Consider the following 25,975-nt stretch of genomic DNA (forward strand, 5'->3'; position numbering starts at 1 on the left):
CTAATCAGTTTGCTTGCCCTTCTCTGTACTTTGTCCAGTTCCCCAATGTTCTTTTTGTGAATTGGTGCCCAAAACTGAACTGCATATTCCAAATGAGGTCTTACTAATGATTGGTACAGGGGTAGAATGATATGTCTCTCTCTGGAGTCTATACTTCTTATAATACAAGAGAGGATTTTGTTCGCTTTAGAAATCGCAGCTTGGCATTGCATGCCATTATTAAGCTTGTGATCTACCAGATCCTTCTCCACCATTGATTCCCCCAGTTGTACCCCCCTAGTATGTATGATGCATGCATATTCTTAGCCCCCAAGTGCATAACCTTACATTTATCAACATTGAACCTCATTTGCCACATAGTTGCCCAATTAAACAGTGCATTGAGGTCGGCTTGTAAATTGAAGACATCCTGTAAGGACATTATTCCACTGCACAGCTTGGTGTCATCTGCAAAGACTGAAATGGGATTTTTAATGTGACACCCTATATCATTTATACATATATTAAAAAGTAAGGGTCCCAACACTGAACCTTGCGGAACAAGAACTGCAGACTCACACTATACTAGCCTTGCCAACCTTATTCTACATTCTTAAGATAAGTGAATACATGACAATAATACTGTATATTAACTATAATTATTTAACATTTGCATCTCATCTTTTTAAGTAGGAGAACTTGCACAATTGGTGGCTGACTAAATACTTTTTTGCCCCACTGTATTTGTAAAGCACTACATTTTGAACCATTTTATTAGGAACCTGGAAAAAAGATGTTTCAAAAATGAAGATTATAAATTACAGACACTAAGGAAAAAAAATGATACATTTCTGATAACAGTGAGATTATTATTGATCTACAAGTGGATTATAGATTAAATATAATGGTTAAATATCCCACATAATACATTTCACCATTTTATGTGTGGATTATGGGTGGAATTATTTATTTATTTCAGGCACTTATATAGCGCCATCAATTTTACGCAGCGCTTTACATATATATTGTACATTCACATCAGTCACCAAACCCTCAAGGGGTGTACAATCTAAGGTCCCTAACTCACATTCATACATACACATACTAGGGACAATTTAGACAGGAGCCAATGAACCTACCAGCATGTCTTTGGAGTATGGAAGGAAACCGGAGTACCCGGAGGAAACCCACACAGGCACAGGGAGAACATACAAACTCCAGGCAGGTGGAGCCGTGGAGTCGTGGCTGGGATTCGAACCAGCGACCCTAGTACTGCCAGGCAGAAGTGCTAACCATTTAGCCGCCCCGGTTACATTTAACAAGGAACATATTTAACCTATTTTGGATAAGTAAATGCATAAAATATTTTTTCACATGGGGATTATGTGTGGAATATTGTGGCTACACATTCCAATAACCATATTTGACCTGTTTCTAATAAGAATATGAGAATAGTTACTTTCTACTTGGGGATTATGGGTGCATTATTGTGGTTAAACATGCCTAGCAACACATTTGAAAAGTTTTTGATAAAAATATGGTAACAGTTATATTTCCACATGGGGATTATAGGTGGATTATAGTGGATACACATACTTAACACGTTTCTGATAGGAATATGGGTATAATTATTGTTCTACACGGGGAATATGGGTGGAATATCATGGTTACACTTGAAGAAACATCAAGAAACATACTGTAGGTAACCCATTTCTGATAAGCAAATGCATATAAATATTTTTCCACATGGAGATTATGGGTTGAATATTGTGGATATACACGTCAAGAACCATATTTGACTTTTTTTCCAATAAGAATATGGGTATAGTTATTTTCCTACTTGGAAATTATGGGTGGGACTTTGAACGACAATTGCGCGGTCATGCAACACTGTACCCATATGAATTTTTTTGCATTTTTTTGAGACAGATAAAACTTTATTTTGGTGGTATTTATTCACCACTGGGATTTTTTTTTTTGCTATATAAATGAAAAGTCCAAAAATTTTGAAAAAAAAAGTGTTTTTCTTATAAAATTTTGCAAATAAATAATCTTTCTCCATAAATCTTGGCCAAATGTATTCAGTTATCTTTTTAGTAAAAAAAAAAAAATAACCCAAACTAGTTTATAACCAAAAATTATAATTTTTCCCAAAATTTTTTTTACATTATTACATTACATTTATTTTTACATTTTATATTATTATTTATGTTTTGTTTTTTTACATACGGTCACCCTAGCAGTACAGTGTCACCATAGTGACACTGTCCTACTTGTGGATATTTTTTTTTTTTACATTTATTGCTTTTACACCCATAAGGTGTAACAGCAATAATTTTTCCTTCCCTCTAGTTGCATTCCTGCAGCCCATGAGAAATACTGTGTGAGCTGTGATTGGTCACATGTTGTCACATGGTACAAGACTGTTGTGAATAGCCTTGTACCATGTGACCTCTGTGATCATTCACAGATTTCACACATAGTAAGCAATGATGTCAGAAGTGACATATTGCTTACTACTCTTCATGTGATCACTGATTGGCCAATCAGTGATCACATGATTGAGACCTTACACAGAGGTCTCATACAACAATCGGTGTTCCACTGTGTCCACAGGACACAGCGGGCACCGGATTGTAGTGCTGCGTGCTCCCAGGGAGTGCGCACAGGCAGGGAGCAAGGAAGCCATTCTAAACGGCTACCAGCCCCTGCACTGCACTTATATACATGGGCCGGAGGGGAAGTTGTTAAAGTGCACTTTATAAAGAGTTTGAACAGGGAAGACTTGTTTTTTACTTTTTTCTGACCTCCGGAACGGATTAATTGGTTTTCTATGCATTTCCGACATTTTTTTTTATCATGTCCCTGTACAGTATTTATACCTATAAATTGTACTTTATAAAGAGTTTTTAACAGATAAAATACTTTATTTCTAACCTCCGGAACGGATTAATTGGTTTTCAATGCATTCATATGGGAAACCGCATTTCGGTTTACAAATTCTTTGCAATATGAAAAGTCCTGCAGAACGCATTAAATTCGTAAACCGAGGTACGCCTGTATGTGCAAAAACAGTCATTACCATATGTGTGTGTAAAAATATACGGACACCTAATGAGAGTGTGGAGCATTGCATCCCAATATCCCACTATGCAGTCTAGTTTGGCCCCGGATCACCAGATGAAAATAGAAGAAAAGATATCCAAAAAAAGAAAAGTAATGCAGCCGTCACATCTAAGAATTGGTAAGCTGCAATATAATAAATGTTTGCTTTTGGGTTTAATACTGCTTTAAAGTAAGATAGAAGCTTTGACTGGAGTCATACTTCAGAAAGCAAACAAAGGAGATATGATGAAAAAGATTTAAAAAAAAACTGTCACATAACAGGAGCTTTCCAGGAGGTTGTGCCAGGAAACCAGGACAAGTGGCAGTTATGGAACATTCACTTACTGGTGTAGTGTGAGCTGGGAAGTTCCATGAACCGTTATATACCATGGTAAAGTCTGTCAGCATCTTAGAAACCATTACTGCACCCTGTTGCCCCAGGAAAAAGTAAATACCAACTTACTGTCTGGTTGCCACGGAGAGGGAAAACTCATCAACAGTGCTTGGAAGTTCCTGTCAGTCTACTTTGGAACAATAAAGTTTAACTTCTTGAAGGCAAAAAAAAGCGGACGTCTCTTTTCTCAGAAAGGGCGTGGATGGGATGCCCGGTTCCGGTTGGTTGCTATGCAGTTGTGTGAGCGGCCTTGGTAACCGTCTGCGGGAAAGAACACTGAGACATCTTCGTGGAATCTTATCCCGCAAGGATTGGAATAACCACCGACATGGCCACTCTGCAGATAAAAGACGGGGAGTACACGGCGACCATCTATAAAATGGTGAGACACGGAGCCTCCATTACAAACACACAGCGAACATGGCATCGACACCTACTTATAACACGGGAATGAACATTTACAGTGTAATTGGGGTGACGATGTTAAAATACGAACAGTACAGATCTTTTTTTATAGAGTGGGATGGTTATTATTGCTGTGTCTCTATCAGGGAGATGTCCCTGCACTTCCTGTCCCAGAGATACAACAGGAAGTAGAAATCTCAAACTAAAAGGAAATCCCTCCTCTGACAAATGGTATCGGGTTAAACGTCCTCTGCTGCTGCACAATGGGCTGGGACAGCCACCGGCAAAGCCATAGTCTGCATTCACACTTGTAAATAACACAAATACATGGGAAATGTGCAAAAAACATGCGTCGTGCCTGCGGTGCCTTTCATGGGTAATGACATCCTGAAACGTGACAAACAAGATGTGAGAAATATGCAGCAAATGTGGCGGTTAAAAGATGTTTTAAACTCAAAAGATGCATGAGCTTTTGTGCTCCAAGGGAAGCCTGTTGAAAAGAATAGGCTGCCCTGTGTGCAGTGCACAATGTCACAATATACGTATACTGTGATTGGGGTCTGGAATGTTGGGAACCTGGAAAACAAACTAACTAAAGGGGTCTCAAACTGCAGCAGAAACCTGGCAGGCCTATCTTTAGGAACTCACCTGCTCCTTCCCTTTTCTCCTTTCTCCTCATTCCTCCTCCCTCAGCATCCTTCCTTCTTCCTCTTTTCTCCTCCTCCTCCTTCCTTTTCCTCCTTCCTCCTCCTGCCTTCCTCCTTCTTTCTCCTCCTTCCTTCCTTCTCCTCCTTCCTCCCTCCCTCCTTCCTTCTCCTCCTTTCTTCTCCTCCTTCCTTCCTCCTCCTTCTTTCTCCTCCTTCCTCCTTCTCCTTCCTTCCTCCCTCGTTCCTTCTCCTCCTTCCTTCCTCCTTCCTTGTCCTCCTTCTTCCTTCCTTCTCCTCCTTCTTCCTTCCTCCCTCCTTCCTACTCCTCCTCCTTCCTTCTCCTCCTTCCTTCTCCTCCTTCCTCCTCCTCCTTCCTTCTCTTCCTTCCTCCTCCTCCTTCCTTCTCCTTTCTCCTTAAACCTTCTCCTTCCTCATTCTATCCTCTGACTGCATCCTTCCTTCTTCCTCTTTTCTCCTCCTCCTCCTTCTCCTTCCTCCTTGCTTCTCCTTCTTACTCCCTCTTCCTCCTCCTTTCTCCTCATTCCTCCTTTCTCCTCTTCCGTTCTCCTGTTTCCTCCTTCCTCCTCAGCGTTCCTCCTTCCTCCTCATTCCTCATCCTCCCTCCTTCCTCCTCCTCATTCTCTGTTCTCCTCTTTCTTCCTCCTCCTTTCTCCTCCTTCCTCTTCCTCCTTCATCCTCCCACTTTCCTCATCCTCCCTCCTCGTTCCTCCTCCTCCTTCCCCTTCTTTTTTCCTCCTCTTTTCTCCTCTTTCTTCCTCCTCCTTTTTCCTCCTTTGTCCCTCCTTCCAATTCTTCCTCCTTCCTTTTTCCTCCTCCTTCCTTTTTCCTCCTCCTTCCTTCTTTCTCCTCATAACTTCTCATTCTTCTTTACTCCTCATTCCTCCTCCTCCTCTTTTTTTATCTAGTATCCCTCCCTCTCCTCCTATCTCCTCCTCTCTGGCTCCTTTCCATTGTTTCTCCAAACCCCATTCTTTAAACTAGAAAGAGCAGCAGTACAACCATCCATCGTTGAAATGTTGCCTCCTCACTGATCTTTTATTTCCGACATACAGTTTATAATAAAATCTCAGTGCAGACACTTTGTTATAGCGGTATTAAATCTAAAAAACAAAATGTAATATATTGCAGTTTACCAGTACTTAGATGTGGTGGCTGCATTTGTTTTCTTTCTTTAGACTTTGTTTTTATTTTCCTTTGGTGATCTGGCCAGTAACATACTACCTGTCTTAGGGTGTCTCCACTCTGGATGGGGGAACAATGAAGACACCTTTGGACAGCAGTGTTGTCAATCTGGGAAGAGGGTAATGTTACAAATTTTACATGGATTTGACTAACAAATTAAAGCCTATCTCCAGCTAACAGTTTTTAAAGTGGAACTAAGGTCCTCACAAAGTCCCATGGCATCATCTTCTCCCCGGCTTCTTCTGGGTGCTGGTCTTTGGCCATCATGATTGGCCGGTGCGGGATGAGAGAACTTCTGTTCATGCACAGTTCAGTGTACATTCTAGGGAAGACTGCATGTCACTTCTGCAGTAAACATATTACATGCTCACAGTTTAAAAAATATATGTCTGCTTAAAGTGGTTGTAAACCTTCACATATATCCAGTGCTTCAGGTTATACACAGAAATGAAACAAATTGTTCAGATTTCATTTTAAAGAAGAGACAGTAACAGTTTTTTCTTGTGGGGTAAAGGTGTTACATAAATTTATACAAGTTTGTCCCAACTCTCTAATGCAGGCCATAGACGGTCGAAAATCGTCCGAAAAAACAAATCGGCCGATTTTCGCACCGTTAGTGGGTTAATTGGTCGCCCGTTTTTCGGGGTTTTGGCACATTTTTTTTATCGGTAAAGTTGGAAAAAAATCGTCCGATTTTGCCAATCGGCCAATTTTCCCAGCAATGATGGGCAAATCGGCCGATCGTTTTACCGATAAAAAATCTGCGCATGAGCCGTGAACTGCAAGAAGAAGAAAAAGAAGAAGAATTCCAGTCCGCTATTATATTTGACACGAAAAAGCATTGCGGTTGCAACAATGTATCTATTTGTATCCAAATAAAAACATCTGTATCCAAAATGGATATAAATGGATACATTGTTGCAATCGCAATACTTTTTCATGTCAAATATAATAGCGGAGCTCTCTGCAAGGGACAGAAGTAATTAAATACCAGCCGTAGACGGGACGAAAATCGGCCAATTTTTTTTTTTTACCATTGGTGGTAACGTTGGCCTATTGAATGACCGATTTTTTTTTTTTTAAAAAACGCCTGATTTTCGACCCGTCTATGGCCTGCATAAGGCCTCGTTCACATCATACGTGCAGAAAAACTGATCTGCAGATTTCACTTCCAGAGACATCAGTTTACATCACTTTTCATGCACGCTTCAATGAGTTTTATACACGTTGCAGATTCTTGCGCAGAAAAAATTCTGCACATGGTACCTGTGTTGTGGTGTGAACAGGGTACATAGAAAACAATTGATTTTGTTGTGCTATTGCAGAGCACATGCAGAAAAACTGACGTCTCTGCACCATGGTGTGAACAAGACCTAACTACCGTTTTTTTTTCTAGACAAATGGGTCTGTTAAAGGAACTTGAAAAATAACAGATGTGTTGGCCAGATCACCAGTTGGATATAAAGGGAAATAAGAGGCTAATTAAATCACCACATCTAAGAACTGATACGCTGCAATATAGTTACTTTTTTTTTTAATTCAATACTGCGTTTGATATTTCCAAGCAGTCACATGACCACAGAGCTTCACCTAGTGTGTCTCTGAGTGCAGCTAGTGGACATGATTTCAGGTCGCACAAAACATTAGAGCTATGGACTTTGGTGGGATGATGTTGTTGCTCTAAGGATTCAGTGGCATTATTGGGCCCCCACAGATACACATCTACCAGAGCTTTGCAGTCATGTGAATACTTGGAAAAAGTTTTTTAAAAAAGTATTTCCCTTGCGTTTTTTTACCAGGGCTTTTTTTTAGCTTGATTGTAGGGGAGCTCCGTATTGGCTGTACTGCCCTGCACATGCCTGGGAGAGCAGAGGAGGGGGCAGCTGATGCTCACATGCTATGAGAGCAGAGGAGGAGCAGGGGTTGCACGCATTGCTATGAGAGCAGAGGAAGAAGCAGGAGGTGCACACATTGCTATGAGAGCAGAGGAGGAGCAGGGGGTGCACACATTGCTATGAGAGCAGAGGAGGAGTAGGGGTGCACACATTGCTATGAGAGCAGAGGAGGAGCAGGGGGTTCACACATTGCTATGAGAGCAGAGGAGGAGCAGGGGGTGCACACATTGCTATGAGAGCAGAGGAATAAGCAGGAGGTGCACACGTTGCTATGAGAGCAGAGGAATAAGCAGGGAGTGCACACGTTGCTATGAGAGCAGAGGAATAAGCAGGGGATGCACACGTTGCTATGAGAGCAGAGGAATAAGCAGGGGATGCACACGTTGCTATGAGAGCAGAGGTATAAGCAGGGGATGCACACATTGCTATGAGAGCAGAGGAATAAGCAGGGAGTGCACACGTTGCTATGAGAGCAAAGGAATAAGCAGGGGGTGCACACATTGCTATGAGAGCAAAGCAATAAGCAGGGGGTGCACACATTGCTATGAGAGCAGAGGAATAAGCGGGGGGTGCACACGTTGCTATGAGAGCAAAGCAATAAGCAGGGGGTGCACACATTGCTATGAGAGCAGAGGAATAAGCGGGGGGTGCACACATTGCTATGAGAGCAGAGGAGGAGCAGGAGGTGCACACATTGCTATGAGAGCAGAGGAATAAGCAGGAGGTCCACACATTGCTATGAGAGCAGAGGAATAAGCAGGAGGTGCACACGTTGCTATGAGAGCAGAGGAATAAGCAGGGGGTGCACACATTGCTATGAGAGCAGAGGAGGAGCAGGAGGTGCACACGTTGCTATGAGAGCAAAGGAATAAGCAGGGGGTGCACACATTGCTATGAGAGCAAAAGAATAAGCAGGGGGTGCACACATTGCTATGAGAGCAGAGGAATAAGCAGGGGGTGCACACATTGCTATGAGAGCAGAGGAGGAGCAGGAGGTGCACACATTGCTATGAGAGCAGAGGAATAAGCAGGAGGTGCACACATTGCTATGAGAGCAGAGGAATAAGCAGGGGGTGCACACATTGCTATGAGAGCAGAGGAGGAGCAGGAGGTGCACACGTTGCTATGAGAGCAAAGGAATAAGCAGGGGGTGCACACATTGCTATGAGAGCAAAAGAATAAGCAGGGGGTGCACACATTGCTATGAGAGCAGAGGAATAAGCAGGGGGTGCACACATTGCTATGAGAGCAGAGGAGGAGCAGGAGGTGCACACATTGCTATGAGAGCAGAGGAATAAGCAGGGGGTGCACACATTGCTATGAGAGCAGAGGAATAAGCAGGGGGTGCACACATTGCTATGAGAGCAGAGGAGGAGCAGGAGGTGCACACATTGCTATGAGAGCAGAGGAATAAGCAGGAGGTGCACACATTGCTATGAGAGCAGAGGAATAAGCAGGAGGTGCACACGTTGCTATGAGAGCAGAGGAATAAGCAGGGGGTGCACACATTGCTATGAGAGCAGAGGAGGAGCAGGAGGTGCACACGTTGCTATGAGAGCAAAGGAATAAGCAGGAGGTGCACACATTGCTATGAGAGCAGAGGAGGAGCAGGAGGTGCACACATTGCTATGAGAGCAGAGGAATAAGCAGGGGGTGCACACGTTGCTATGAGAGCAGAGGAGTGGGCATGGGTACAAACATTGCTATGACAGCATAGGAGAAAGCAAGGGATGCACACATTGCTAAGAGAGCAGTGGAAGAGCAGGGGATTCACATGTTGCTATGAGAGCAGAGGGGAAAGTGGGGGATGCACACGTTGCTATGACAGCAGAGGAGTGAGGTATGCACACATTACTATGAGTGCAAAGGGGACGGAGGATGCACACATGACTATGAAAGCAGAGGAGGGGGCAGGGGAAGCACACCTGACTATGAAAGCAGAGGAGGGGGCAGGGGAAGCACACATGACTATGAAAGCAGAGGAGGAAGCGGGTGATGCACACATTGTTATGAAAGCAGAAGAGGAAGCAGGAAATGCACACATCGATATAAGAGCAGAGGAGGAAGTGCGGGATGCATACATTGCTATGAGAGCAAAAAAGGGGGTGGGGAATGCACATATTACTATGAGAGCAGAGAAGAAAGTGGGGGATACACACATTGCTATGAAAGCAGAGGAGGGGGCAGGGGAAGCACACATCACTATGAAAGCAGCGGAGTGGGCAGGGGATGCACACATCACTTTGAAAGCAGAGGATTAAGCAGAGGATACACAAATTGTTATAAGAGCAGAGGAGGAAGCGAGGATGCACACATTGCTATAAGCGGAGAGGAGGAGGAAGCGAGGATGCACACATTGCTATAAGCGGAGAGGAGGAGGCAGGGGATGCACACATTGCTATAAGAGCAGAGGAAGAAGCGAGTGAGGGGGCACACATTGCTAAGAGAGCAGTGGAAGAGCGGGGCATACGCCATTGCTATGAGAGCAGAGGCGGAAGCAGAGGATACACTAATTGCTATGAGAGCAGAGAAGGAAGCGGCGGATGCACGCATTGCTATTTTTGCAGAGGTGGAGTAGGGGATGCACACATAACTAAGAGCAGAGGAGGAAGTAGGGGATACACAAATTACTAGAGAGCAAAGGAGGAGAGGGGGATACACACATTGATGTGAGTGCAGAGGAGGAGCGGGGATACACAAATTACTAGAGAGCAAAGGAGGAGAGGGGGATACACACATTGATGTGAGTGCAGAGGAGGAGCGGGGGATACACACATTGCTGTGAGTGCAGAGGAGGAGCGGGGATACACACATTGCTGTGAATGCAGAGGAGGAGCGGGGGATACACACATTGCTGTGAGTGCAGTGGAGGAGCGGGGGATACACACATTGCTGTGAGTGCAGAGGAGGAGTGGGGGATACACAAATTACTAGAGAGCAAAGGAGGAGAGGGGGATACACACATTGATGTGAGTGCAGAGGAGGAGCGGGGGATACACACATTGCTGTGAGTGCAGAGGAGGAGCGGGGGATACACACATTGATGTGAGTGCAGAGGAGGAGCGGGGGATACACACATTGCTGTGAGTGCAGAGGAGGAGCGGGGGATACACACATTGCTGTGAGTGCAGTGGAGGAGCGGGGGATACACACATTGCTGTGAGTGCAGAGGAGAAGCGGGGGATACACACATTGATGTGAGTGCAGAGGAGGAGCGGGGGATACACACATTGATGTGAGTGCAGAGGAGGAGCGGGGGATACACACATGGCTGTGAGTGCAGAGGAGGAGTGAGGGATGCACACCCTGGGCCTGCTCCGAAGCTTCACTCTCCACTCCACTACTGAGGCATGCTGTAGATGCTCATCTATCAGGTACTGTAAGGAGGGGAATTTGGGATTGGGATGATAACTTTTTACTGGGGGAGGGGGGCAAGTTGAGAGGAAATGGGGAGTCGGTTTTGGTTTGAAGTGACCAATGAGATATGCAATCCTGAACTGTTTGTAGAGCACTCTGACTTGACCTCTGAGCATACTGTACACCAAATTTAAGAACGATTGGAAGGCCTTTCCTTCTGCTTTAATTTTGTTTGCTTACACAATAATTGCATCCCCCTATACCATTGTCAGAAATAATATATCTATCCATATGTCAAGATCCCAACTATTCAACTGTGCACAGCCAAACTGTTTGCCCATTTTATTTATGTGCCTTATCTAACCTAACTTTAGACTGAAAACATCACATATACGATACCGTCTGTTAATTTTTTTTTAAATTTGCGTGGAACTGCATAAATATCAAATTAAAAAAGCCTGACTAAGGTTTTAATCCCTCCTTCCCCCGTTCAATATATAGACATACTGTATATTTTAGTAATTTTTAATAGATCTCTAAAATTGACGCACCTCTTTCCACTTGCCCTGCTGCATGTGTCACTGAATTTCATCCTCATGAGGAGTTACCCCTGCCTGAAGATTTTCTGCATCTGAAACTTCTGGGAGTGTCGATTGTGACAGTCACGGTGTCAGACCCCTGCCCTTCTCACCAAACTTGTGACTGAAGGACTAGCCAATATAAAACCGCGATGTCATGTGCGTAACAATGCCCTGCCCAGCTGCACCCTGCACAGCGATTTTCCAGCTAATGGACCACAATCGATGAACCGGCAGCCTGAGCGCAATTGTTACTGGGTCAGGTTAATTACGCGATTAACCCTTCACACTGCCACCACCTCCTTTTTGTACAGAGAAAGAGGAAACTCGGCAATATCAGCAATAACACTATGATGGTTAGATAATTGTATACCACTGTCACCGCAGACAGGTTATACAGAGGGTTAAACACACACAGTAGCGTTCTTCAGCGGCATGAATTTGTGTTTGCATTAAAGAGCTTTAGAAACAGTTCAACACTTTCAGAAAGTAAGATTTATTACTAAAAGATGAAACCAATATATATATATATATATATATATATATATATATACATATATATATAAATATACAGAGAACAATAGCACAGCAAAGAGATAACAGAAAGGAGGTTAAAGGTTTAAAGTACTTGCCAATCAACCTTGGGTTAAGCAGTTTCAAGTCTTATGAGCTCAAAAAGGATTTCTGGTCTCTCACTCAGTTTCGATGTTATAGGGAGACTCTTCTTACTCTCACACACCAACTCCAAGCTTAACAGCCCTTTTCTAGCAAATCACAGCAGGGTGTCTCTTTGGAGTAGTAACCAATGGTCTCCTTTTGGGGAGGGAAGTGTAGGTGGAGACCTAAGTTATAATAATGCTTATATTTTGGCCCATAACTTTTCCTAGGTACATGTAACATCCCACCCGTGGGTAGATTAATATGCAGATGCATCTGTGGAATGGTTAGATATGAGATTTGAAATATACACTTGAATGGTTCAAGAGATATACTTTTCTGCTTTTCTATGTATGCCAGCCAAGGAGTGTGACATATCAAACGGTTTGTCTTATCAATCTGAAGATATGCCTGGTTTTTATGTATGTCTATCATATTCCAAGAGATGAGACATGGGGGGAAAATGGATTTTGAATGTGGTATCTAGTTTATTACTCCTCTGGAATGTCTTTGTATTCATGGAAAGGCTTGGGTTTTACAATATGCCAGATTGCACATTTTGTTAGACAGCCAGGCACCCAGCTCCCTGGGGGGGTTTTATAGCTCGGTTCTTCTGCTGTGCTTTGGCTGCCTATGACCTCGGCCAACACACAGGCCACATGTCACTGTGGATGAACAGAGAGGGAGGGGGGATGATGGGACAAAATGGAGAATTCTTAACAAAATGGAGGGCCGCGTCCGGATCTGTGTGTACGATTGCTACATCGATCTCCTGATCCCTCATTGCACTCTGTAGATCTGCCCCCTACAGTGGCGTTTGACACAATATGAAGTGTTGGACTGATTTTATAGTTACAATGAAGTTTTGTACATTAATATAATTTGGTTAATGCGGCGATTTTTTGGTTTCCTATTGGAACATTTCTTAAATAAGAACTTCATCTAAAACAATTTGCCAGCATGCAGGCTTTTTATTGCAGAAGAGACATGCTCTCAAACTTCTTTAGGATGTTCAGTTATGTGTGCATACACAGCTCCATTCACATTCTTGGCATGCCTTGGTGCCAGGATGAGTTCATTCCAGTGCGCTTACACTGGAGATTCATGCTGAGCTGGATAACTAATAAAGATAGCATAAGATGGAAAGATTGGGTGAAGATGTCGGCAACAGCGAGGAAGCTCACAGACGTTGCATAACTGGAGGGAAGGTGAGTATTGCAAATTTTAGTTCCACTTTAAGTTGAGTTACAGGCATACCTCGGTTTACGAATGCCTCAGTTAATGTAATTTTCGGTTTACGAATGAAAATCCATTGAAAATAATGCCTCGGTTTCCAAATTTTTTTCGCAATACGAACATATTAATTGGTTTTCAATGCATTTTGCAAATTTTTTTTTAATCATGTCCCTGTACAGTACTATGCCTTTAAAGTGCACTATATAAAGAGTTTTGAACAGATAAGACTTTTTTTTACTTTTTCTGACCTCCGGAATGGATTAATTGGTTTTCAATGCATTTACAAAATTTTTTTTATCATGTCCCTGTACAGTATTTATGCCTTTAAAGTGCACTTTATAAAGAGTTTTGTACAGATAAAATACTTCTTTTTAACTTTTTTCTGACTTCCGGAACGGATTAATTGGTTTTCAATGCATTTACAAATTAATTTCTAATCATGTCCCTGTACAGTATTTATGCCTTTAAAGTGCACTTTGTAATGAGTTTTGAACAGCTAAAATACTTCTTTTTTACTTTTTTCTGACTTCCGGAACGGATTAATTGGTTTTCAATGCATTCCTATGGGAAACCGCATTTTGGTTTACGAAATTTTCGCAATACGAAAAGTTGCTCAGAGCGCATTAAATTCGCAAACCGAGGTACGCCTGTGTTGCCTTTTAGGACTGTTTTGGAGGTCTTGAAGTTCAGCTCTCCGGGTATTTTGTACACTGTATTGTTTATTTGGTATTTTTTTTGGTCATTCTCATATTCATCTCTATTTTGTCTGTCTTTAAACAAGCATATCACGAGATATTTTAATAGTTTAGAAACTACCTGAAATGGTAATGGTCCTCCTTTTTATAGAGTAAGGCTAGCCACCCTCTGCAAAATTTCTCTTGGTTAGCCAGTGGGTTGAACAAGCAAAAATCAACAAACTTCTCTACTGTACAGTGTAGATGGAGGATTCTGCTCTGCCGGCTCTCGTATTTATTGGATGAAGTCACTGTTTAGGCATTCTGTTTCCACCTGGCTTAGTCAGTTTTAATCCAGTTTTGTCAAGCCAGGTGGTACGTACAGAGCAACCCACAATTTGAGTTGTGTATGGTTAGCTTAAAAACAGTGATCAGCTTTGGTTGGTGTGCCATTTTTTTTGTTTGTTTATTTGAAAACATCTCAAAGTGTGTCAGGTGCCGAAAATGCTTTGGTAGCAGTAGAGGGTTAAGACCAATGGCACTGGCAGCCAGCCAGGTAAGTGTCCTTTGACTGGAAATTCTTTGTGTAATTTCTTTCGATAGCAACAGAGTTTCTGACCCCTTTCACTCAGGGCTAATTCCATTGCAATCAGCAGGGAATCTCTGAGCTGCTACCCTACTGATTAGGGCTCAGAAGCACGCCCGCAGGTGCATCTTTGTAGGAAGCAGCTTCCTATGGGGGTGCACTGGAAAAGAGAATGAGCCAAGATCACCAGCAGGGGACCTGAGAAGAGGTTCGGGGCCGCTCTGTGCAACACCACTGCACAGAGCAGTTAACTATTATGTTTGTTGTTTAAAAAAAAAACAAAAAAAAAAAAAACAGACTTTACATTCACTTTAAGGGCCCGGTTCACACTATAGAAATGCTGTCGAGATGTGTTCCCAATGCATTCTTCATGTGCGGTTTTAACGCATTTCGGTGCTTTTTTGATGCATTTTTGATGTGTTTTGTGCATTTTTGATGTGTTCCAGTTCACTTTTCCCCTTTTTTCTTCAGTTTAAATAGGGACATGTGCATTCCAGTGCGTTTATGGTGTGTTCCACTGCATTTTTGATGCGTTTTACTGCGTTCTAGTACAGTTCTGTGCAGGATAATGGCCACCTGTTTTTTTTTCTGTGCATCCGGAATGCACTGGAACTGGAAGCACTGATGTGAACTATGACATTGATAACCATTTAATCTAATTCTGTGCGTTTTGGATGCACTGGAGTGTGTACTAGCCCTAAGTCAGTTTTGGGGTGAATGACTCAGGTAGTATTGAAATTGGATCTAGCATAGCATTTTCAGATGGAGCTAAGAAATGGCACATATTTCTCCCCTTTAATGTGAAATTTATATAACTATTCTTTTGGGACATATGAGGCAATGTGCAGTAATGCATCACAACCAACCAGACTTTATATTTTTTGAGTATGCTGAGTATATATTATTTGAGTGAGCTGAGAATGTATTATTTGATTGAAGTTTAAATATATACTTTAGCCCAGTGATGAGGTGAACTGTTATGAATGTCTTCTATAACTGGAATGCATAAATGTATTTTAATTCTATAATAACTGTTATATTTTTTGTTTAGATTAAAGAAGGAAGATATACAGAAGCAGTCCATATACTTAGTATTGAACTGCAGAAACAGTATCGGGTAAGGTATTATCTTTCTAAAATTCTGTTCAGAAAGCAGGATGAATCATTCAGTAACAGTAGCATATTGGGGACAATGCATGAATGTGCCAGGTCACGCTCACTACACTGGATCCCTTCTAATGTGTATATGTGTGTGAACTGTGATATTTTTGGTTTATTCACATCTCTGTGGTTTCTGTTTAGTTTACTGCTATTTGGTTTCCAATGTTTTTATTGAAAGTGTTTTTACACAACTAATAAAGAAATATATTTCAAAGAGTATCACAGCATAACAATGCTTCCACTGTAACAAACAGATAGCATAAAGACAAATAAAAATACGTTTATTCATAGAAACAAAAGGCATATTCTGCTATTTATCAGAATAGTGGTAGTACATTTTGGCCATGAAGGGAGCCCCAAACATATGTTCAATACTCAACTCTATTGTAATACTAATAAATGCAGGTTACCTACTACCTTAACCATTTGCCGCCCGCCTTATGGCCGAATGGCGGCCGGCAAATGTCATCAGCGTTCCAGGTGGATGCCATATGGCGTCCTCCCGCACATGCGCAGATTGCGCTCCTGCAGAGCCGCGCTGCGGCGCGATCTGTCACCAGCCGTGTACCTTGAACACGGCCGATGACAGATCTGAGTATCAGCCCCGTTGCCGGTACCATGTGACCTGCTGTGACCAATCACAGCAGGTCACATGACAGTTGTATACAATGGATGGCTTCATTCATGCCATCCATTGTATACTAGTGTCTAGCTGTGAATGGTCACAGCTAATCACATGCACATGTCATGTGAATAGCTGTGGCCAAATCCCAGCTAAGCACAAAAAAAAAAAAACCCTGAATGAATCGATGTCATTCAGGTAAATGCTTGCTTATAGCAAAGTAATTCTTTGCTATAAGCAAATTGTGTAAAAAAAAAAAAAAATACTGATCACTTCCCCAAAGTAGTACAATGTTACTATGGTAACATTGTACTACTTTGGTCATAGTGAAATATGAAAAAAAAATCTTAAAAAAAAGAAAAAAAATAAGAAAAAAAATAAAACAAAATATATGTATATATTTTTTTTTTCATACTGTCACCAGTCAGTGTCCCTGATCACCGCCATGCCAGTTATATGATGATGCTGTACTGCACTGGTGACAATATGTAAAAAAAAAATAGTGAAACTAATTTTTTTCATTTTTTCATTTTCCGAAAAATTATGACAAAAAAAATACAACTTCAAAAAACTCGCCATGCCTCTTTTATGAAGTACGTCGGACTGTCTACTCTGCAAAAAGGGGTAATTTGGGGGATATCTGTACTGTTCTGACATTCTTGGACCTCAAGAAATTAGATTGGCTGTCAGTACTTCAGGATTGATCAATATTCAGATCTATAGAATAGTTTGTGAACTCTATAACTTTCCTACAAACTCAAAAATACATCCTAATATGGGTTATTTTCACCAAAGACATGTAGCAGAATACATCTTGGCCTAAATTTATGAAGAACAGTTATTTATTTGCAAACTTTTATAACAGAAACAAAGAAAAACGTGTTTTTTTCAAAATTTTAGTTTTTTTTGTTAATTTAGCAAAAAATAAAAACCCCAGTGGTGATTAAATACCACCAAAAGAAAGCTCTAGTTGTGTGAAGAAAATGATAAAATTTTAGTTTGGGTACAATGTTGTATGACCGCGCAATTGTCATTCAAAGTGTGAGAGTGCTGAAACCTGAAAACTGGCCTGGGCAGGTAGGTGTAAAATTGCCCGGTATTGAATTGGTTAAAGCTCGGTTCACACTGCTGCGACTTGAGATCCCACTTGTAAGACCCCAAGCTGCATGACGTGTAATCCCATGTTAGTCAATCAGAGCTGTCTTAATTAGCATGACTGAAGTCGCTCCAACTTTAGAAAAGGTTCCTGTACTACTTCACGGTGACTTCTATCCGACTTGTGCCATAGACTTTAATGGAAGTTGCCTCCAAGTTGGATCCTCATCTACATTGATGTGATTTGGATCTTACATTACAGGAAGGTTGCCCAGGCATTCCCTGAAAGTCGCATCAAGTCACATCTAAGTGGTACTTAAGTTGCCAGGAAGTCGCCTGGCGAAGTCACACGATTTTCAGGTCACAGTAATGTGAACCAAGGCTAAGACAATAGCCGATTAATGAGGTAGATGATGCTATAAAAGCATAATATTTATAACCTCATAATGAGAAGTAAATTTAACCTTGTAGGCACCTTCCCCTCAAATGAGAGAGTCACACCTTAAGTTGTACAATCATAGAGATTATAATATATATAAATTGTAATACAACCATATTAGAAAAAAGGAGGCTAGAGTGCCCAGAAAGAAGTAGGAAAGAGAAGAATTGGGGGGGGGGTGGACTCCATGGGAGTCCCCGTTAAATATTTGACCCATGGGTCCAACACTTTTTCGAAAACTTTCATTATATCATTTAAGATCGCTGACAAACGCTCGTTTATTATTATCCAGGAAAGTTTGTGTTTGAGTTGGTCATGATATGATAGCTAATTTCCAATTCTTAGCAATAGTTAATTTTGCCAAGACAAATATAAAAGTGGTTAGCTATTCTTGATATCTGGAGGCTTCCTCTATTTTGCATCTCAATAAGGCATGCTTCGGAGACTTGATCAGGTTAATCTGAGTGGTGGTATAGATGAAATTGTAAACTCTAATGCAGAAGTGCCTCACTTTAGGACATTTCCACCATATGTGGTATGCTGTATTGTCCTTGCCACAACCTCTGAAGCATAAAGAGGACACACCTCGGACATAGGGGGCCAATCTAACCTGTATCATTTTTACTGCTGTTTCCAAATTCCTGCATGCAGCAATTGAGTATACTTTATAATAATAATTGCTACTACATTTTAGTATTTGCCTGGTAAGCCTTGCCCTTATAACAGAAACACCAACACAACATAGATTGGAAGAAGGGGTAAGAAGTCTTAGTCCAACTGGCAGTCAGGGAAAATTATTGTTCTTACATCTCTCCCAATATGAACTGTTTCTTCTTTCTCTTCACAAAGTTTGATACATAAAGTAGCACTCTACGCCTTATGTACACAGGATGTTGTTATAGCTGCTCCTAGGGGCGTCTGGCGTTTTTTACCCCTGCATGTTAGTCTTTGTTTCCATGCACACATAAAGTTTTAAAAGCAAAAAAAAAACCCACTGTCAGTCCAGGAGCAGCAGAGATAAAATTAAAAAAAAGCTTGACTCTTCTAAACATGTGTTAATGCTAGATGCATTAAGCGCTTGAGCAATAATTAATTTCATTGGTCAGTATAATCTGGCCAATGAAATGAAATAACGCTCAAACACCTGACCTGGCTAAAAGTGCCTAAACGCGTTACACACTTTTACAAGTGTCAGGCATTTTATGTGCCAAAACGCTGCTGCCAGGGGGAAAGGCTTCTCGTAGAGTTAGGAAAACATCCTGTGTGCATGAGGTCTAAAACTGTATTACAGATACTCGAAGTTTATGAATTCATTAGGGTTACCTCATAGTTTGCATCAACGACTCCTACAGCTAGGTGTGATCTCTGTGAAGTGTCCCAAAACTCATCTCATTGACCCATTCATGAAGTATCAGATTGTTCACTGACACCTGAACATTTATTATATGAAAATAATTTAATAATGTCACTTTAACTATAGTGCTATGAAAAATAGTAATAAAAACGTTATTAAAGATATACAGTAGGTTTTAACATAATTTTCTTTTTTTTATTAAAACCTTTGGTATCATTAAAGCTGAAGTCTGGAAAACATTTTGTGGATATTATCTGTATAAAAAGTAAATCATCTCTTATGATGAGTGTAATATGGATGGTGCTGCATTACTTAAAACTGCTACTTTCATGCCAGAAAGTACTGTAAATGCCAAACTTTCAGCACTCAGAGTAGTGATAGTACAACGATGATAGCAGGTCACTCACTCATCACCCTGTGCATTTATAAAATGTGTTGTATTGTTTTCACAGAAGTGTATTATGTGATTGGACTAAAGGAGATTGTGATTCATCCATACTTCACTCCCTTCATCCATTTACAGAAAAACCTTGTATTCTGTGAAAAGAATACAAGATGTCTTATGAAAGGAAAAAGGAGAGGGAAAATGAAGGACAAGCCTATCCAAGACAGAAAGACACAGTCCAAGAATCAGAGGAAGGAGAAATAGCAAGGGGTAGTGATATGCAAACCGTTGACAGAAAGGTTATTAACTTATCTGACTTTCTGCTGGCCCCTAGACATGTACCGTATTTGCCGGCGTATAAGACGACTTTTTGACCCTTGAAAATCTTCTCAAAAGTCGGGGGTCGTCTTATACGCCGGTACACATGTTAGGGGGGCTGCGGCATTAAGTACAGGGGTTTGCAGGGGCTGATGTCTCTTACCTGGATCCAGTCCCAAGACGATCCGGTCCAGGAAGCGCGGCGTCTCCTTCAGTTCGGCCACTGGATGTTCGTGCGGCTGCTCGGCTCCGCCTCCTCACCGGTGATTGGCCGCCAGAACTGTAGCTCAGGAAAGGCACACAGGCGGCCAATCACCGGCGAGGGGGCGGAGCCGAGCAGCCCCGCGAAAATTGAGTGCCGGAGCAGCAGGTAAGTGTGCTGTGTAGAGGTGCTGCTGCAACCACATATGCTGGCTGCAGCAGCACCATACGAGAACAGGGTCAGCAAGTCTCAGTGGGAGGAATAGTGCCCCATCATTGGTGTCACTGATACCAATGATGGGGCACTATTCCTCCCACTGATACTAACGATGGGGCACTATTCCTCCCACTGACACCAACGATGGGGCACTATTCCTCCCCCCCACTGACACCAACGATGGGGCACTATTCCACCCCTCACTGACACCAATGATGGGACACCATTCCTCCCACTGACATCAATGATGGGGCACTATTCCTCCCACTGACACCAATGATGGGGCACCATTCCTGCCACTGATACCAATGATGGGGCACTATTCCTCCCACTGACACCAATGATGGGGCACTATTCCTCCCACTGACACCAATGATGGGGCACTATTCCCCCCACTGATACCAATGATGGGGCACTATTCCTCCCACTGATACCAATGATGGGGCACTATTCCTGCCACTGATACCAATGATGGGGCACTATTCCTCCCACTGACACCAATGATGGAGCACTATTCCTCCACTGATACTAATGATAGGGCACTATTCCTCCCACTAATGCCAATGATGGGGCACTATTCCTCCCACTGATACCAATGATGGGGCACTATTCCTGCCACTAATACCAATGATGGGGCACTATTCCTCCCACTGATACCAATGATGGGGCACTATTCCTTCCACTGATACCAATGATGGGGCACTATTCCTCCCACTGACACCAATGATGGGGCACTATTCCTCCCACTGACACCAATGATGGGGCACTATTCCTCCCACTGACACCAATGATGGGACACTATTCCTCCCACTGACACCAATGATGGGGCACTATTCCTCCCACTGACACCAATGATGGGGCACTATTCCTCCCACTGACACCAATGATGGAGCACTATTCCTCCCACTGACACCAATGATGGGACACTATTCCTCCCACTGACACCAATGATGGGGCACTATTCCTCCCACTGACACCAATGATGGGGCACTATTCCTCCCACTGACACCAATGATGGGGCACTATTCCTCCCACTGGTGTGCATTGGAAGAGGGGTAGTCTTATACGGCGAGTATAGCCCAAACACTACATTTTAGCAGGAAAAGTAGGGGGGTCGTCTTATACGCCCAGTCGTCTTATACACCGGCAAATACGGTACGTCTCCTACGAAGGGGAATTACTTTTTCTCCAACGAGTAATATGGACGAATTTACAGTGTATAAAACATCACTTTGTTTTTACCTAAGATATTAGATCATTATGATTTAATGTTGGTTACAGACCTCCAATTGGAGAATGATGATAGAGTGATGTTGGATACACTAGTCTTATTACTGGAGGAGAATGAAAGCATTGAAGAACAATTTACTAGGAGGTAAGTCAACCTTGAAATTCCATCAACAAAGTTGCCACCTCTAAGTAGAAATAAATGGTTGAGCTTGTTCCTGGAACTGGTACAAATGGATGTAAGAACTATTAACCGGACAATAAGTGACCATGACAATCTTGATCCAGATAAACGTAAGGCCCTTTGTGAGCTAAGGGATGCAAAATATCTAATAATCAAAAGAAGTGATAAGGGGGAAATGTTGTCCTTCTAAATGAAACCTATGTAAAAGAAGTGAGACAACAGTTGGATGATCAGATGACATATAGACAACTGGACGTAAATCCTTTCCCTGCCCTGGTGGATAAACTTAACAATAAACTGGAGATGGTTAAGAATGTAGCTTTACTATCCAACTGTGAATTGAATTATCTAAAAGTACAGGAATATAACATACCAACCTTTTTCATAATACCTAAGGTGCACAAGAGTTTAATTAATCTGCCAGGGAGACTGATAGTCTCCTCAATAAGGGGACTCTTGGAAAGAGTGGGGCAATACCTTGATATCCTTTTAAAGGATATGGTTTGTCAATTAAAATAATTCATCCAGTATACACGTGATGTCCTTGCTAGAATAGTGGAACTAAAGGTGGAGGGAGACTTCTGGCTAATTGGAATAGATTTGGAGTCACTCTATACATCTATTCCACATCATTGTGGATTGGAAGCAGTCAAGTTTTTTCTGGACCTTTTTTTCCATGGAATTGGCGACCAAAATGAGTTTATCCTAGAATTACTGGAGTTTGCATTAAGCAATAACTTCTTTCAATTTTCTGGTAGATACTACCAACAGATACGTGGCACCTCCATGGGCACACCATGGGTTCCGGCCTACGCATGATTCTATCTTGGTATGTGGGAGGAACAGGATATTTACATCTCTTCGATGTACTGTGGCCATGTACATACATGGCTGAGGTGTATCGATGATGTGTTTGTTATATGGAGAGGAGAAATTGACATTTTTCATCAATTTATAGGTCACCTGAACCACAGTGACAAGAATATTCACTTGACCTATTTGTTTGATAGAAGACAAATCTCCTTTCTTGATCTGTCGATTTTGATGGAAGAGGGATCCCTAGTGACCTGTACTTTTCATAAGGAGACAGCAGTAAATATTCCCCTACGAGCTGATAGCTACCATCCAAGATGGCTTAAGAATGGGATTACAATGTGCCAGTTCCTTCGGACTAAGCAAAACTGTACTAAAGCTAGTGATTATAAAAAAGAGGCAAGAGACCTCTACGCTCGTTTTTGTGAACAGGGATATTCACATAGACAAATATGTAAGGCCAAGAGAAGGGCTTCCAACTATGATGGGAATAGCCTCCTGGTAAAAAAGATCCCAAAAGGAAAGATAAACTCTTCTGACCCAGTAAGATTATTCACTTCCTTTGGTTCTCAATGGGACAAATGAAAAGGGAAATATTGGGGCATTCTTATGAATAGCCCAGGACTGGGTAAAATTGTGGGTGATTCGCCCCAAATGGTAGCTAGAAGGGCACAGAATCTTGGTGATATTTTAATGCATTCTGAATTTGTGAAAACACCGGATAGTGATTGGCTCTCACAATACTCTAGGGCTATGGGAATGTTTACCTGTGGAAGATGTCAGATATGTCAATATGTGGAGCAGACTAACACCTTTTTGGATTTCCTTAAAGAAAAAAGGTTCAAAATTAGAGATCTAATTAATTGCTCGACTACTAGGGTAATCTATATGATTACCTGCCCTTGTGATAAAATTTACATTGGCAAAACCAAAAGACAATTAAAAATTAGGATTGGTGCGCATATGCGAGAAATAAGGCAAAAATCCCAAAAGCCATTAGCAAAATATTTTCATAAATTCCATGGAGGTAGTCTGGAGGGAATGAAAATAAAAGGCATACATGCCCTTAAATTGCCCCAGAGATGAGGCGACATATCACCGTACTGCTTAGGAAGGAAAAATGGTGGACATACAAACTGAGATCATTGGTTCCCCTGGGTCTTAATATGGAATTGAACCTCCAGGATTTCCTGGAAGAATAAGAGTTTATATGGGGTTTCAAGGCACTCCTATTTACCCACACGGACACATAAATGATACACAGGCTTGATAAGGTATACCTAGTGTGAATAACATCTGTTCCAAGTATATTAGGATTAACTATTATTTATTTTTCAAAATCTATGTAACTGACAAATGGGATTTAGTATTAGATCAGAAAAAAATAATACATTGTCCCCTTTAAGAGATTTACAGCGTGCAGAACTGGCTATGATAAGCTATCCAATATACAGAGCAGTTACATGGACCGCTCATTGTCCTGAAGAAGCTACACTTGTACAAGTTTAAGGTGACACTCCTCAAACATGCTGGCAGGGCATTTGCAGTGCAGGTGCAGCGTGTTAATAACATTACAGTTTATTTAGTTTGTGGTGTGGTTTTAACGCTTGTAAAACGCTTCAAAACTGCAAATAGGGCGTTTGGGGAGTATTTTTAATGCATGTAAAAGCCAGTTTGGGATGTGGCCAACGCATGGAAGACATGGCAGCTTGATTGCAGAGCTCTGCATGTGGGAAGCCTGCTGGGACATATTACAGTGATCCAGAGCTTGATAAAGTAGTGGTTTTCTGTTTTAGAGCACCGGGCAACATTAGCAAACATGTCCATGTCCAAACAAAAGAAAAGAACGTGGATGACCCGGCCGGCTGACAGATTTTTTTTACACATCCGCTCCGTCCTCTCAGCCAAAATGGCAGCGGCAGTCCTTCATTTCTGCAGCACAGACATGCTCTGTGGAAAGAAGAGAAGGGGCACAGTGCTAGAGGCTCACACCCTGAGCAGCCACATCAGAGCAGCCCCACTTCCCATGCGTCATCCAAAACCAATAGTCCAGCCAAAGCAAGACAGAGGCTGTCTCCTGCATCTGCTCCAATAGAGGTGAGTGCCTCAGACCTTTAATTGGAAGACACAAGAGAACTAGCAGACTCCATACTTGCTTTTCCTACTACCAATCAACCAGTCTTACACACCACCTTAAAAGACATGCTGGTATCACTGAGAAGCACTATCCACACTGATATTTTAACCGTAGTTCAACAATTCATATCTGATATTAATGAGGTTAACAATAGAGTGCTACATATTGGAAACAAAATGGGGGAATTTGCAGACACCTTTAATGAGTTGGTAGATGCGCATAACGAATGGGAAGATGGCATCTTCTGGATCAAAACCAAGCTAGCAGATTTGGAAGACTGTTCCAGAAAGAACAATATAAAGATCAGAGGCATCCCAGAATCTGGTAAACATCATGAGCTGCATGCTTACTTCTACAAGGATCTCAAGGTACCAGATTCCCTTACTGAGGAGCTTGCTATAGATTATATTCATCGGCTTTCCAAACCCAGGCAGGTACATGATCGTCTCACTAAGGACACCATAGTTCGCATCCAAACCAAAGAAAAAATGCTGAACCTCATGAGAAACCCGGATCATCTCCCAGAGTGCATGCAAGGCCTCACTCTCTAAGTGGATCTGTTGCAATATACTTTGCAAAGCAGGAGGAATTTAGCCACAATAACTAAACCCTTTCGCAATCATAACATCACCTACAGGTGGTATTGCCCAGCTAAACTGCAAATTACTCGTGAGGGAAAGACATTCTCCATCACAACAGATGAGGAAGGCCTCACATTGTTACAGGATTGGCAAATCCTAGACCCTGAAGGCAACATGTCCAAGGATCTCTGCACTTTTCAACTGCAACCCACTAACTGGCAAGATGGTGGAGCTGGCTAATATGCTCCGTCTATGTTGCTCTAATAGTTCATAAGTATAGCTCCATCAGGCTCACGTAAAGCTATACCTAGTTGTTTGTTTTTCTATAACCCCCAAAATTGAAGTGGATACATATCTGCTCAGATTCCTTACATGATCGTTATTTTTATACCCAATCGGTTGTTACACCAGAATCTGTTGTCAATGTCTTAAATAAATGGGAATTTTCTGTTAGCCTTTTCTTCTGGTTTATATTCTAAAGGTGCACACAAAAGAGACTGCAAACAGCTTAAGCTTCAGGTCTAT

At 41.9% G+C, this 25,975-nt stretch overlaps 2 protein-coding genes across 3 annotated transcripts in view; one reads left to right on the top strand and one right to left on the bottom strand.

Moving 5' to 3' along the window:
• The window catches only part of NPHP3 (nephrocystin 3), a 125,446-nt gene extending 121,836 nt beyond the window's left edge, over nucleotides 1–3,610 (bottom strand). Inside the window, exon 1 of the mRNA XM_089672535.1 lies at nucleotides 3,548–3,610. The gene's annotated coding sequence lies outside the window, so the exon portion shown is untranslated. The remainder of the gene's footprint in view (nucleotides 1–3,547) is intronic.
• A 37-nt stretch (nucleotides 3,611–3,647) lies between these two features.
• LOC149466432 (intraflagellar transport protein 70A) overlaps nucleotides 3,648–25,975 on the top strand; it is a 97,567-nt gene continuing 75,239 nt past the window's right edge. For both annotated transcript variants that reach the window (XM_089672536.1, XM_089672537.1), the window contains exons 1-2: nucleotides 3,648–3,860; nucleotides 15,768–15,833. In XM_089672536.1, coding sequence (XP_089528662.1) covers nucleotides 3,807–3,860; nucleotides 15,768–15,833 — 120 coding nt within the window. In that variant the 5' untranslated portion in view covers nucleotides 3,648–3,806. The remainder of the gene's footprint in view (nucleotides 3,861–15,767; nucleotides 15,834–25,975) is intronic.

Source organism: Staurois parvus, unplaced genomic scaffold (genome assembly GCF_062004578.1).
Source record: "Staurois parvus isolate SC_StPar_1 unplaced genomic scaffold, SC_StPar_1.0 ptg000130l, whole genome shotgun sequence".
Taxonomy (NCBI): Eukaryota; Metazoa; Chordata; class Amphibia; order Anura; family Ranidae; genus Staurois; species Staurois parvus.